Raw genomic sequence first — 15,838 nt, 5'->3', positions numbered from 1 at the left:
CTCCACTGCCTCTGGAGCCAGAAGGGAGGTTAAAGGGTTTAGGAATACTTATTAAAATAGGTTTTGAAAAATCTAAGCCTATCATAGAGGATAACACAGTCATAAGAGGTGAGAGTGGGCATGCTAAAGAGACCACTGTGTTAACCTATACAGTAGGAAAGCTATTTATAAAGTCTCTAGAACTGACACCCCTTTCTCCGAGGCATGTTTTCCCATTCAGGTAAATGACAGACTCATCTGGACCAAGTCTTATGAAGGGACAAAGTTGTATCTTTCTTCTTTACCAGAAAGTCTCTGGCTAGTTATCTGATAAAGTTTACATAGTCATTTATTAACAATGTTATATTCATAGCTGCAGAAATGTGACTTAAATATTATTCTTTTGACCAGTAACCAGAGTCTTGCTGTTTCAGTTCTTGATTATGAGGGGAAGGGGGGGGCATCTATTCCTAATACCATCTAGGCCTGCTAATATCTACCTTGTGTGAATTGATGTTCCTAAGGGAAGAAAGCAGCCACATTTGTGTTAGATCTACAAGACTTGATTGAATGATTAGAACTTAGGCAGTTGTGTAGAGTTTTAAAGTTGTAGGTCCAGAGACAAATTGTCTTTTGTTACATTTAGCTCTTTACAACCATTCATTGCCCACCCATGTGTCTTAATGTCCTTCTGCTATTTAGGTAAATCCCTTTGAAATGTACTAACAGATCACTTGGTTCCACCAATCAAAAGGCTAAGACTTTTTCAGATAGCTATAACCCACCTGTAGTGGCTGGCTTTGTGTGCCAACTTGACACAGGATGAAGTTATCACAGAGAAAGGAGTATCAGTTGAGAAATGCCTCCATGAGATCCAGCTGTAAGGCATTTTCTCAATTAGTGATAAAGGGGGAAGGGCCCCTTGTGGGTGATGCCATCCCTGGGCTGGTAGTTTTGGGTTCTATAAGAGAGCAGGCTGAGCAAGCCAGGGGAAGCAAGCCAGTAATGAACATCCCTCCAAGGCTTCTGCATCAGCTCCTGCTTCCTGATCTGCTTGAGTTCTAGTCCAGACTTCCTTTAGTGATGAACAGCAGTATGGAAGTGTAAGCTGAATAAACCCTTTCCTACCCAACTGGCTTCTTGGTCATGGTGTTTGTGTAGGAATAGAAACCCTGACTAAGACACCACCTACCTTACACTTCCACTAATTGTTTTTTTAAAGTTGTCTTGATTTACTACTTTCTTTTGTTCTGGTTATCTAAATCAATGTCCTAAGCCACACTCTACATATATTTTGCTCGATAATAAATTACTACTATCTTTGAGAGCTTGTGCTTGGTTTTTGGTTATCCTCGACATGTACATTAGCTAAGAACAGGGTGAGATTTGTTGTTGTTGTTGTTGTTGTTTTGTTTTCACTTCCAGAACACTGAATGTTCTGGTACATGATAAGAGCATTAACCACTATTCTTTTTCAGGGCTTTTTCTTTGGACTCTCCTTTTAAATTAAAAGAAACAAACAAACAAACTTTTTTTTTTAATTCTAGAAAAATGGTTGTGTTTATTGGGATACCATAGTTGCAAACATATTTAATTAGTACTGACTGCTTTGTTGAGTTTTTCTACCCAAGAAAGCTTATTGCCTCCTATTTATGTTCATATTTGGCTTTTAAAGAGTGTTTTAAAGTTATCCCCAAGTAAATGTGGCACATCTCTTGAGCTTTGAGTATTTTTGCTGTTACTTTTGTAGCTGTGGTCTTTTCATTCACACTCGTACTTATGAAGGCTGATTTTAGTGTTCATAATATCATGTTAACTTACTAAATTATCCTTTTAATACATTTTCTCCATTGACCAGAAGAATGTCTCTTTGAGACATCACTAATCTCAGAGATACTGAAACACAAACGCGAAACCAGACAAGGACGGGCAGGCTCACTATGCTTAGACAGAAAATCCCAACTTCTTTTGCCGGCGTAAGGACAAACCACTGAGTGGAACTCCGTGGCTCCCTAGAGTGGCTCTGGGAGCAACTGGGCTCCGCCGCTTCCGGCCTTTGTAGGAGTCCACGATGACTTCCGGTTCCTGGGAGGGCTGAATTCCCTTCCCTGCGCAGGAGCGACGCGGTGAGCGAGCTCTTGCTCCAGGCTGGGGGAGGGTGCTCCCTGTTACCTAGACTCCCGGCCTTAGAAAGATGTTTGGAACGTGGGGGAAAGGCCACCCGGGCTGCGCTGCGGCTGCCTATGGGTCCGCCTGGGGCGCGGAGCTGGCCCGGACCTAGGCACGCTGCAGAACTTGTTAGAGTCACAGAACTGGAGGGGCAGGAGAAAAGCAGAGCAACGTCCCCAACTTCTAACCTTTATGAGTGACTAAAGCCAGTTCGGGAGACTGTACTGTGTATATATGATTTGTGCCAGGTACGCAGAGAAAATTCAAAAGCAGCAAGGCAGGCGTACCGTACTCTTGTACTCTCCGTTATTTTTGGTGGTACTGTTAGTTGAACTTCCCACACACCAGGCAGCGTTTGCCCTGTCCCAATGCTATCTGCTCATTCCAAAATTTTTTGTTTATTTCAGTTAGTTGTGGTTTACTTTAGGAGTAAGTGGAGGTAAGTTTCTTCCCAAGCTTTACTCCCTGAAGTCCTGAAACGATTTGACATCTTTTTCACTTTTGTCTATTTTTGTGAAAGTCCATGTACAATCCAGTCAACACAGTAGATTAACCAGAGGGCAGCTTTTCAACTCTCGCACTTAACTCTTAGAATAGGCGGTATTTGCTTATTGTAGTTCCTGTTAGTAACGATGATTTACTTATTCCTTAGGTCCACTGGGTAAGAAAATTTACCAAGGAGTTATTACTTGAAAGACTGATATATCTTTTATATAGCTACGATGGCATCTACTAGTGATACCAAGATCTGTAAGAACCAGGATGGACTTTTGGAAATAAAAATGGAGGAAGAGTGTAAGTATACCACCAGACAAGATAGGAACCCACAAAAGAACACTTATAACAGAGACGTCTTCCGAAAATACTTCAGACAGTTTTGCTACCAGGAAACATCTGGACCCCGGGAGGCTCTGAGCCGGCTCCGCGAGCTCTGCAGACAGTGGCTGCGGCCGGATTTGAACAGCAAGGAGCAGATCCTGGAGCTGCTGGTGCTGGAGCAGTTCCTGATCATCCTGCCAGGGGAGCTGCAGGCCTGGGTGCAGGAGCAGAATCCGGAGAGTGTGGAGGAGGTGGTGACTGTGCTGGAGGATTTAGAGAGAGAGCTTGATGAACTAGGATACCGGGTAAGAAAAAAAAAGGGGGGGGGGTCCTCTTTCCTAAGCGCGACTGAATTTGTAGGCCAAAGTGAAGTATACCACTATTTTACAAAGCATATTGACATTTAGTTGGATCCAAAGGGGACTTTAGTGTCATGGGAATTTAGAGTTGAACTTGTATGTTGTACATCCTAGCCTTGGGCTTGTAATCTTCTTGTCTCATATCCTTGGTGCTGAGATTACAGGTATGCACGTCCACTCCTGTCTGGTCTTAGTTTAATTATTCCTTTCCATCATGGGGTTGTTTTATTTCCGTGCTAAGCTACAAAGTTCGATCTGATGCTTAGTTCAGACACACAAGGCATATACTACGAGTGAAGATACTAGAAGAAGAAGAAGGTATTAGATGGTGGTAATAGGGTGTGAAACAGCCTCTTGTAAAGACTATTATGTAATATAAACAAATAATTGAGAAATGGGTGTTGAGCTGGGTAGGAGCACATGCCTGTCAACTAGCACTCAGGTAACGGAAGCACATAGATTGGAGTTTGAGAACAATATGAGCTATATTGCAAGACCCTGTTCAAAAAGTAACAAGAATTGGGGATATGTTTCAGTGCTAGAGGACTTGCTTAGTATGTGCAAGGTCCTGTGTTTAACCCACGGTGCAGTGATAGCTATGTACACGGTTATGGGGCTGTTAATACTCCCAAGTAGAAACATTGGTGGAGGATACCCGCTGTTAATCCCTTTTTCTCCAGATCTGTTGGTGGACAGCAAGACTTCAGTGGTGTGAATTTGATGAATTCTTTACCAGTGCTAGGGTGGGACTTGCCACCCTGGTGTCTTAAGAAACCTTTCACCTGTGCTATAAGCAAGCTCAAGGAACTCTTGGTTGGCCAAGCTAGACTTAGCTGGGATCTTTATTTGGTTGGTCAGTGCCCTATCTGGAGTGAAAATAAGCTTGCTCACATTTCCCCAGGAAAAGTCATCCAACATATATCCACTGCCCTGATTTCTGAAGTAAACAGTTAAAAGGTGGAGGTGGAGGTCACTATCCTGAATGAGTGAGATATGGGAGCAGAATGGAGAGTTAGATGGGAGGGTCCATGTGGGGAATACATGCTTGAGGGATAGAAAGCCCATTTGTGTTGGAAACGAGAACTTTTGAGTAAGAAAGTGGAGATACAGTTTATGACATTGACCATAAACCCCTCAGTTTGAATTTTCTTCTAGTACAAAAAGCTCTAAATCTTTTCTCTATAGTCTAAGCTATAAAAAATTATATAAAAGAGGCAGAAGAAAGAATCATTTATAACCCTTTTTATCGTTGTCTTAACTGTGACAAGGCTGGTTTTCAACCAATGGTAATTCAGAGCCAAAGAGGCCGCTTGTCAGTTTATTAGAGAGATTTGGTTGTTATAAGTGATGAGCACAGGGATGATTCTACACGTCACATCAAACAAGCTAGCTTCAGACACCAATAAATGCATTTGCCGTGAGCATGTGAGAAGAGCTAAACTTGGGACATCACAGTACAAAGAGGATGAACCTGTGAAATAAAAGAAGTGCAATCTGGCATCCAGGTATAAAGTAAAAGGGAGAGAGAAAAGGAGCTAAAAAGTTTAAAACGGTCAATGAATTCACAGTTACATGTAAAAGAACTGATAATATCATTCTTGACAGAGTTAACGGCTGTAGGTGGCCATTCTGCAGGGGCTTTGTTTGAATGCACCAGTGAACATCATATACAAGCTATTCTGTAGATTCTAGTCTACTGAGAAGAGAGAGAGGAAAAAAGATGTCAGATGTTGATATCAAAAGCACAGAGAAAGGGGTAGTAAAGTAGTGAGGGTCACACCATTCAACAGACAGGTCACATCACAGGCCTTAAGTGTTGCCAGTATGTACAGGGTAGAGGTGAATTTGTAGAGAAGATGAAAGAATTAAAGATCTTATATACAGACTTAGAGACCATTATAGAGATATTACTTTTTGGCAAATGGAAAGTCAGTGTCTAGCTTTGAGCAGAAGAGAAATATAAAGTAAATTTTAAAATAATCACTCTGGTTGTTATATTGGGTAAATTCTACATGGTGGTGAGACCTGTAGGTCAAAAGTTGAGTTAATGGAAATCAATTTAGGAAGCTATACCTATTAACTAGGGATGCAGTCAGTTGTAAATCTCCCAGTGGGGATGCTGGAAACCCTATATCCTAGAAGAGCAGCAAATGTTCTTACCTACTGAGCTGTTCTTCAGCTCCTTCCTCCAGAATTCCTTTTTCCTCCTCTCTGCTTTCTTTCCATCTCTCCTTTCACCTCTTTCCCATCTCCATTTTTTGAGCACTAGGCAAAGATGTAAAAATAACAGGAAAGCAACAAAATTTAGCAGTATCAGGGTAAAGAAGGTTCCCTGGATTGGGTGACATTTTCAAATGACCTTGAAAAATGAGTGTGATTGAGACACGCTGATTGCTGTGAAAAAAGTCATCCGGGCTTGAGCAGGCAGGAGACTCTGTGAACCCTGTACTCTTTCTTGTTTGCTGCTCTTAGAGTGCTTCTCCCATTTCCCCCAGGCCTCAGTCCAAACTGAAGAACAAGCAACGTTTCAGGAGGCGAAGCCTTTGGCAGCAGAGCAGAAACCCAGTGTGTCCCTTCAGTTTGTCAAAGCCAAGCCTGGGTGTGAATTTGCAGACCGTGAAGCCCAGGAGGAGCAAGGTAAGGAAGGGGAAACACGGTGATAGGACCCCAGGGCTTGTTGGGTGCTTCCTGCTGCTTCTTGTTAAAAGTGGGAGGGCTGTCCAGAAATCTGATGCTCACGTGTTGACATGCATGTGGTTTGTCACCCTTTAGTCATCCACCCCCACCCCACCCCCTTCTTTCTTTAAACCCAGAACCTCATGCATGCTAGAAAAGCACTGTATCTCTCTAAGGTGCATCCACAGCCCCTTGTTCTTACAAAACGAGCAGTTTTCTAAATTCTGGCTTTATGTTGTGTAGGTTTACTTAATTTCATTCTTCTGATAGTTATAACCCCTTATTCTGACCTCTCTGCTACTTGTAGACTTTGATCTAATAAACAGTATTTTTGTCTTCCACTTGGACAGAAATAGTTCTTTTAGTAAATAAGTTTTTACATGATGTCTGCAGCTTCCTAGTTAGTCTGAGAAAAAAGAAATATTTACCTGACTGAAGGACAGTACAATGAACATGGCTGTAATGGTAAAGGTGGTGACCAGGTGGGGACTCACTGTCTTCCTCATTTCTTCTAACTCTGGTTTTTAATTTTTTAATAGGTAAACTGGTCTATGGTTTAAAAGAAGGATTTATAAAAGTTATCCAGTGAAGAACTTCTGTGCCATTTAATTCATCTATTCTCCCCACCCCCAACTCTGAAGTATATTGTCACTTTTTAAATTTTTTCATGTGTTCTTCTAGAGATTTTTTTTTTTAAGTAAACCTTTTCTTTTCCTTCACACTAAGATGGTAGACTTTTGTCCCTTCTATTTCTTAACAGCTGCTTAGCATTAAAAAGTATAGACAAGAGGCTGGCGAGATGGCTCTGTGGTTAAGAGCACTGACTGCTCTTCCAGAGGTCCTGAATTCAGTTTGCAGCAATCACATGGTGGCTCACAACCATCTGTAATGGGATCTGATGCCCTCTTCTGGTGTGTCTGAAGAGAGTGGCTGTGTGCTCATGTAAATCAATCAATCAATCAGTCAATCTTTAGAAAAAAGAATAGACAAAAGGACAAGGAAGGTTAGCCAGCTGCTCCTGATGACACTTCTCTTTGGCATTTTCTTATAACACATAGTGCTGCAATAACTAAGCACAGCATAAATTCCTATCTGCACCTGCCGAGAGTTATGTGCTGGAGAATGTTAGTAGTTATTGTGAAATTCCTTTCCAGTAACAATTTGGATAAATTCACACCAGCAATTTGAGATGTCCATTTTGTGAGTACAGTGTAGTACCAAACTAATTAGGTAAATACAGTGAGTGAAAAATTATACCTTATGCTGGCAAGATGGCTCAGCATGTTAAAGTCTGTGCTATACAAAGCCGTCAACCTGAATTTATCTCCAGAATCCACAGTAGGAGAAAATAAACTTCTAAAAGTTGTCCTCAGATTTCCAACCATGTGCCATGACATGTGCATACTCAAACAGAATAATAAAGGAATTAAAAAACTATATGTGCTATTTAGCTCATTTTTGCCTGGCGATGGAGTAGTATCTCTCTTGTGATAAGCATTGCATGTTTCCTTTCTTGAAAATCATATAGTTCCCCTCTGCCCAGTTTTCTCTTGCTTTACTATCTCTTTATTCATTTTGGGGGTGCATTATGTATTTGTTTCATCTTGTATCCTAATGTAGTTTTGTAGTTTGTAGTAGAAACTCTGAGATCTTATGTAATTTTCATCTGAATACTTTTATGTTACTGATCATAAGCTTCCATTTACTCCCTGGGGAGTAGGTAACATGCAGGCTGCTTTTTGTCGTTTCAGGTGTTGAGACTGGCAATGAGCCCAGGAACGTAACTCCAAAGCAAGGCGTCTGGGAAGGAATGGAAGCAGAGCAGAATGCAACTAGCAGATTAGCAAAGGATGCACTTGAGTGTGAAGAAGCTCGCGGCCCTGGAGAAGAGTCTTCCAGTGTTCCCCGTGAAGACAGCCAGCCTCTGCATAATGAAAATGGTGTGAATTCTTCTGAGAACTCAGACCACACTAAACACCAGAGCATCTGTCCAGGGAGAAAAGTGCACGGATGTGATGAGTGTGGAAAGAGCTTTACTCAGCACTCGCGCCTCATAGAGCACAAGAGAGTCCACACTGGAGACAGGCCCTACAGATGTGAATTATGTGGGAAAACTTTCCGATGGAGGACTGTTCTTATTCGACACAAGGTGGTCCACACTGGAGAGAAACCGTATAAATGTAACGAATGTGGCAGGGCTTTTGGCCAGTGGTCAGCGCTTAACCAACACCAGAGACTTCACTCGGGAGAAAAGCACTACCACTGTAACGAATGTGGCAAAGCCTTTTGCCAGAAAGCAGGCCTCTTTCACCATCTCAAGAGCCACAGAAGAAACAGACCTTATCAGTGTCTTCAGTGTAATAAAAGTTTTAATCGCCGTTCCACACTTTCTCAGCATCAAGGAGTTCACACTGGAGCAAAACCCTACGAATGCAATGACTGTGGGAAAGCTTTTGTTTATAACTCATCTCTTGCTACCCATCAGGAAACCCATCACAAGGAGAAACCCTTCACTCAAAGTGGTCCTACTCAGCAGCAGAGGAACCACACCAGGGAGAAGCCCTACAAGTGCAGTGTTTGTGGAAAAGCATTTATTCAAAAAATAAGTCTTCTAGAACACGAACAAATTCATACCGGAGAGAGACCGTATAAATGTGCTGAGGGCGGGAAGGCCTTTATTCAGATGTCAGAACTCACAGAACATTAGGGAACCCACACTGGGAAGGCCCTACAAGTGTGATGAATGTGGCAAGACCTTCAGACAGGAGTCAGAGCTTACTGAGCACTAGCGAATTCATTATAGAAGTGGTCCCTAAAAGTGTAATGGGTGTGGGGAATTGTTCACATAGAACTCAGCTCTTACTCATCATCAGACTGGTCATGAAAGCGCAAGTAGTCTGTGATGACTACAGGGAAGCTACCTCACTGGCTGATGAAGAGCATTGTATTTGTAATGCTTTGTGGTGACATTTCAGCCTTTGCTGCTACCAGACCATAAATATTTGATGAGCTCCCTCTGTATCCTGTCCTTTGTGTGTGGCTGTGGAGAAAGTCTAACTCCAGATTTCTTAGAACATTTACAACTTAGCCAGAGATGTGGAAGTCTACCATAGTTAAAGAGAAGGGCAGTGGAATTGATGCTCAGCGTGTTTTAGAATTAAAGTAGTAGAAAATATTTTTGAAGGACCGACTCCTTGTACACCTGCTCAGGAAAGATTTCTGAAATTATTTTTATTGAAAATAAGGGTTTGGTGGGTAGACCTGGAAGAGAAAAGGGAGAACACTTTTGGTGAAACAGGTGAGCAGAAGCAAGAGTGCAGGTAGTTGGAAGCCAGCCTACTAGAGAGTTGTTTTAAGTGTTTAGCTGATGGGCATTAGATGGAAATAGCTTGAGGACAGAGTAGGAGGATGGTCTAGGAATGCTAGCCAATGCTTGTGGTGCACTGACAGAGCACTCTCCTCATTTGTCTCTAAAATACCTCTAAGTACACATGTATTGTAGAAACGATATGGTCTTTCATACTTGTTTATCACAGCATATCTCAAGATGCTGAAGCAGGAGGATTAGGAGTTCAAGGCCTGCCTGAGCTACATGAAACCTAAAGAAAAAGAAAGCAGGAGGCTGGAGAGATGGCTCAGCAGTTAAGAGCACTTGTTGCTCTTGTAGATAACCCGGGTTTGGTTTCTGTCACCCACATGGTGATGGCTCAAAGCCATCTATAACTCTGGTCTAGGGCATCTGATTCCTCCTCCTGATCTGTAGGCATGAGGGACAAGTGTGTACGTACATGCAGGCAAACCACTCCTACACATAAATAGTGCAGATGACAGCTGTTATACCACAGGGAGGAAGACCAGAAACCAAGTTCTTGTATCTGGCTTCCAATCCAGTCTGTGACATCCACTATATCCCAACATGGGCAAACGTCAACATCACCTGTGGTGTTGTGTATTTAAAATGTCTGTGTGCACTAAATGAGGTCCTGGGTTCAATCTCAAACCTTTGAAGGTTTACCTGGTCATGGAAGTATTGTAGTCCCAGCCTTTCAGAAGACCAAGACTGGATGTCTTGCCAGCCTTGATTACACAGTAAAAACCTGTCTCTAAGTAAGTGTTCCTGTCCCACTCAACATGCTCAATATGTCCGAGGTGTCATTGTGACTCTTGATGAACAGGAACCAGATTCCTACAACATTTGTCCCCAGCTCCACAAGCTGAACACCATTAGGGCCAAACACTAGAATTTTGGTGTGGTCTTTCCATTCTTTCGAGTCTTACGTATTTTATGGCTGGGGAACGGGCGGGAGAGATGGCTCAGTGGTAGTTAAGAGCACTGGCTGCTCATTCTGAGGATGTGGGTTCATTTCCTAGCACCCACACGGCAGCTCAGACTGTCCATAACTCTAGTTCCAGGGCTCTGATACCCTACACAGACATGTATCCAGGTAGAACGTCAATGAACATAAAAATAAATTGTAAAAACAAACAACACCACCCCCCCCCACACACACACACACATATCTTAAGGTCTTTGTGTCCTAGTTCTGTTGAGATTCGGTGTAGCCTTTTAGTTCACATACTTTACTGAGTGCCTAAAAGATGTTGCTGCTCTCCAGTAGGAGGCTGCCACTCACCACCCTTGTGGTGTTGAGTCAGAACAACTGTTTTGGTTGAGAGCCTATGGTGATTTAATTAGTGAGTGGTTGGGCCACATGAAACGTGGCTCCTGGATCTTTTTTTTTTTTTTTTTTAATGATTTATTTACTTACCATATGTAATTACACTGTTGCTGTCTTCAGACTCTCCAGAAGAGGGAGTCAGATCTCATTACAAATGGTTGTGAACCACCATGTGGTTGCTGAGATTTGAACTCAGGACCTTTGGAAGAGCAGTTGGTGCTCTTATCTACTGAACCATCTCACCACCACCACTTCCTCCTGGATCATTTTTTAATGACTATTAAGATAGCTCATTATTTTCCTCTTTCTTACCTTGCCACACAAACTTGCTGTTTAAAACTTAATCTCAGCACAACTGCAGTCCACTCTTAACCCTCTGTCCAGCTAGTCGGTGGATTTCAGGTCATACATAGGGCAAAGGAGAAAAGAGAATTATTATCCCACTCTTTATTAGGTCTCCCCCCTGGTTAAAATAACACTTCCATCTCCCCAGTGCGTCTAACACAGTAGCATCACTAGGTTGTGAATTGAGTTCCTGTTTGAGGGAATACATTCTCCCATAGAAATGATAATGGGTTTAGTTTTATGATTTATGCTTCTTGTGTGCCACATTGGCTTTTGGTGTTGAAGCTAGTGTGACATTTTTAAAGATTTTTTGTCCTGTGTGTTTTTGGGTGATGCATGGCATATGTGTGGGAATAAGGACAACTTGGCAGCGTTTGAACTTCTGCCTTGGGATCAAGCTCAGGCTATCAGGCTTGGCAGCCAGGATCTTTACCAGCTAAGACATCTCACCAGCCTTTTCTCGATTTGAAAAACATTCTGTTCTCAGGCATCTCGAAGCAGATGAGCTGTTGAGAAATAACTCAGCTGGACCTGGTGGAGCTACTGAGGAGACTCATTCAGAAAGAAAGTTTAAGGCCAACCTGGGTGACTTAGAACTTGTCTCATGAAGAAAAAAAAAGTTTAAAAGAAAGAAAAGGATTGAAAATAGCTCAGTGTTGAAGTATTTTCTAAGTGTGTATCAGGCTTCACATTAAATCTCCAGTACTAAAAGCTAAAACTGTTTACTGCTTCAGGTCTTCCCTAACATGAACATCAGGGCTGCACAAGAAGAACAACTGGGCTTAGCAAAACCTGCATTTTTAACTGGCACTCGGGATCTCAGAGGAAGCCAGAGACCTGTAAGTGTGGAGCCTATTCTCTACTTGAGCTCACCCTGCCTCCTGCTAATCCCATGGAAACTCAAAGAGAATATCTTCCTTAGCAGGTTAATACTGGCAGTACTCTTCTACTCAGAATTCACAGATGTGCTACAGAAACAAACATCATAGTAGCAAAGCTGCCTTGCTTGCTGAAATGTGTCTCTTAGAAATGCTTTTTCAACTCCCGAGTCTTCACCATTTCTTGCTTTGCTTACCATATGCTGTCGCCATACAAATGTTCTTCCAGTTTCTTTTCTGCACATTATTCAACATAACTCCTAAATATTTTGTGTACAGACCTTGAGCAAAGACCAGAACAATGGAATACGTTACACCATGAGATATAGTTGGTAACTTAACTGTGAGAGCTTTGTTCTGGCTTCTTGCGCTTAAGAATACACAGTATCCCCAAAGGAGGGGCATGAAATTTCCACATATGTATCAAAAGAGATCAAGCATTGTTCAGAACGAAGACACAGTGGAATGTGGCTAGGTAAAGCCATATTGGCAACCCAGAGTCAGGGCCAAGTGGAGGATATGACAGATTAGAGGTGTGTGATTCAGGTGCTGCCACACAGCACAGAAAATGCCTTGAAGTGACCAGGACATGTTTTTGTAGCTATTGTTTGGTTGGAACCCCTGTCACCCCCTGCACAGGCTAATAAACCCCATCTGCTCTTTCTCCCCCAATCCCACCTGCAAGGAGAAAACTCGAACCAACCATGTCATGTCTCTGCAGCAACCCACCCAAGAGTGCCCACCCGGGGCTCAGGGTTTTTGTTGTTGTTTGTTTTTGTTTTAATCATATTCTGGCACACGCCCAGCTAACGTCATCACCCGGCGCCCGAGACCTATAAAACCCCCTTGCTTTATGCGATGAGTGACTTCATTGATCAGTGAATGCGACTGAGAGCTGCCTCTCAATAAACCTGCCTTTATACTTTGATTAGGCTTGAACTGGCATATTGCGTCGGAGGAGAAACCTATTAATTATGTAGCCCAGGGTGTTCTCTGATTTTTGACAGCCCTCCTACCTCAGCCTTCTAATTGCTAGGATTACAGATAAGAGGCATGGTGCCTGATTCCCTTTGCATCTTTGTGCAGATTTTTAAATGCACAGCAGGAAGCAGAGAGGAACGGAAGAGGAACAGCGTGAGGCCAAGGTGTAAGTAGTGCAGGCGGTAATTCATCAGTCTGGTAGAAGTAACTGCTCCAAGTTTTTGATTTTTCTTTTTTTATAATAATTCATATTAAGACATTTTATGGTAGAGTACATGGACTGCTTGGCAGAGCTGAGCCTCTAAAGCAGTGGAAAGAAGTAAGCTTAAACGTGGGCTGAGATTGAATTCTACCTACTCAAAGCCACACAGTACACGGTAGGGTCATGTTTGAACACAAGCAGCTGTGTTCCAGAGCATATATTTTTAAGCTCCTACACACGATGCTTATTTCAGTTGGACAAACCATGAGTTGCAGTAGTATTCAGGACCCTGAATAATTGTCTCTCGTCATTTTTAATTCCTTTTAGTCTTAATGGGAAAGCGCAGACACAGGTCCATCTAAACCCCTCAATATTATGGTATCATCTACCATAGTAAATCTTGTGTGATTTGGGCAGTGTCCCATGAACAGCCCGATTGGTGATCTGGACAATGAAGATTTACAGAAAACATTCTTCCTCAAAGGTGAGATCTCATTTAAGGACCAGCCTTTAGCCTAGAACCGCGATTCAGACTCTGCCTTTCTATCATTAAAAAAAAAAAAAAAAAAGCATTGTGTTTTCAATACATGTCCTCTTTAGAGAGATGTCCGCAGATGATGTTAATTAACTAAGCGTGTCTGTTGTGAGGATTCTTTCTGAAATTATTTTATAGCGTAGCACTTACCGGAAAGGGGACACATGGTGCATCACTGTGACTCCAGCACCCAGGAGGCTGAGGCATGAGGCTCATTGGAACTCAGTATTGTAAGACTAGCCTGATCAATATGACTTCCATCTCAAAACAGGGAGATAAAAGTATGTGTTCATAAAACGGCCTCTAGTCTTGGGAGGCAGAAGTTGCTTGCTCGTCTTGGATTTGTTCCCAGCACTGAAAAGAACATTTTCATCTGCTCTGGTTTTACCTCTCAGGCCAGAGGCTGCTCCATTAACTCTACTGGGAAGTTCCTATGCTACAGCTCCTCCAAAAGCCCGGTGTACTGTTTTATCTCTTCCAGATGTTTCTCAGGATGATTGCTAGGGTCTCCTTGCGTGCGTGTGTGTGTGTGTGTGTGTGTATAATTATTAATATACAATATCATATATAATACATTAATAAATAAGCAATATATTAAATATATTTAGTTAAGATTAATATCTAATTATATCTAATAGATATAATGCTATATCTAATATATATGTTATACAAAGAGTACATATTTGTGAATGTTCTGTGTTATCTATAACTTTCATTAGCTTACCTTGTAAGAGCATCATTTGGAACCTCCACTTTTCCTTTGATTGCAGGGGAATTTTTTATACACACTATGATTTTTTTTGTGTATCTGAAAAAAAAAAAAAGCTGCCAGGGGAAGGATGGTGCTTGAAGTCTCAGGATACTAGAACAGTTGAGAAAAATGTCTGGCTTCCTTCTTTGGTAAAAGGAAAGTTGGGTTTATTTGGGAGACGTGATGTGATTCACCTAGCATTGGGTTGTAGACACAGGACAAAGAATCTACTGAACAGTTATGTGAGCAGATGAACCCGTTGGCACCTTTGTCCATTCATTGGTTAGCACAATGTGATAGGACCGACCTCCATGACTAAATTCATGGAACATGCTTGCATGGATGTTATGCAGGTGCCTAGCGCTGAGCTCCACTCCCGCTCCTTGTGTTCTTTAAACAAAAGTTGCTGCCATCAGCTTATTTCTACCATTCTTTTCACTGTCACTTATGTGAGATTGTCTAAGGTAGGACATTTATAGGAGAGGTTATAGTCTGTCTCTGAGGCTTTACTAACCATTAGACAGTAATAGACTCTAGCAGCCAGGTCCCATGTCATTGCCCTTATTTCAGGACGATGATGATGGAACAAGAAATGTTGCACACATAGTACCTCAGAATCGAACTTTCCATATCCAAATGACGACCCGCCACAGAACAGCTCTCAGTGCTTAAGAGCACTTCTTGCTCTTGCAGAAAACTGGTACCCATATGGAGGCTCACAACAGCCTGTTTGTAACTTGGTTTGGGGGAGATTGTATGCCCTCTGCTAGAATTCTAGTGTGTCTTTGCAGTGTGTACATTCTCTGTATGGATAAAGTAAAATAAATCTTTTTTAAGTTTCTAGTTTCTCATCATTATGGTAATTGGCTAATCTACAAAGCATGTGTATCTTTAAACATACTAGTTTGCATTTTTTCCACATTAAAAACTCTTTTATGTGGTAGCTTAGACCTATAATCTCATATGCAGGAGAGTTGTGTGAATTTAAGGGTAGCCTAGGCTACATAGGAAGCATCTTTGAAATACTGGGTCTACAATATTATGATTATTTAATAACTATCCTGCTACTTTATTGATTAGGAAAATATATAAAAATCCAGTCATTCTTATCAGCAATTATATGACCCCAGCAAGGACTTACTGACCACCTTATTGAATTCATATCATTTCAGCAGCCAGAGTAAATTATCTATTCACGTATTAAGTAAATATCTCAGGAATCAGATATGTCATACGTATTCCACAGTAGAAATGGTGCACAGCCAGCCAGCTCTTGACAACATGAAACAGACACATTTCTGTACTAGTACAGCCAGATGCCCTAATGGTTTGATGTAAAACAAGGAAATTCTGAAAGTTGGAGGGAAGAAGGCAGATGGGAGACTCCAAAAAACATGAGTGGGTTGAGAGTTTTGTTTTGCCACATTCATCCTGTAGTATTGGTGCAGATCATAGAAGTGCTACA

General features: G+C 41.9%; 1 protein-coding gene across 1 annotated transcript; it reads left to right on the top strand.

Annotated features, from left to right (window-relative positions):
• Nucleotides 1-2,078: 2,078 nt before the first annotated feature.
• Zscan12 (zinc finger and SCAN domain containing 12) lies at nucleotides 2,079-9,016 on the top strand. The gene is made up of 4 exons (XM_021181057.3): nucleotides 2,079-2,396; nucleotides 2,801-3,272; nucleotides 5,822-5,963; nucleotides 7,754-9,016. The coding sequence occupies exons 2-4, from the start codon at nucleotides 2,871-2,873 to the stop codon at nucleotides 8,707-8,709; spliced, it is 1,500 nt and encodes a 499-aa protein (XP_021036716.1). The 5' UTR covers nucleotides 2,079-2,396; nucleotides 2,801-2,870; the 3' UTR covers nucleotides 8,710-9,016.
• The last annotated feature ends 6,822 nt before the right edge of the window (nucleotides 9,017-15,838 follow it).

The sequence above is a fragment of the Mus caroli genome, unplaced genomic scaffold (assembly GCF_978045245.1).
Source record: "Mus caroli unplaced genomic scaffold, Mus_caroli_1 scaffold_15, whole genome shotgun sequence".
NCBI classification, from domain to species: Eukaryota; Metazoa; Chordata; class Mammalia; order Rodentia; family Muridae; genus Mus; species Mus caroli.
The sequence above is the reverse complement of the archived record's forward strand: the minus strand, read 5'-3'. Positions and strand labels throughout refer to the sequence as shown.

Excerpts from the sequence above, each read along its gene's own strand:
- Zscan12 (XM_021181057.3), top strand. The coding sequence starts at position 2,871 with ATGGCATCTACTAGTGATACCAAGATCTGTAAGAACCAGGATGGACTT. Across the intron at positions 3,273-5,821 it reads TTGATGAACTAGGATACCGG|GCCTCAGTCCAAACTGAAGA; the intron begins GTAAGAAAAAAA and ends CATTTCCCCCAG. Across the intron at positions 5,964-7,753 it reads TGAAGCCCAGGAGGAGCAAG|GTGTTGAGACTGGCAATGAG; the intron begins GTAAGGAAGGGG and ends TTGTCGTTTCAG.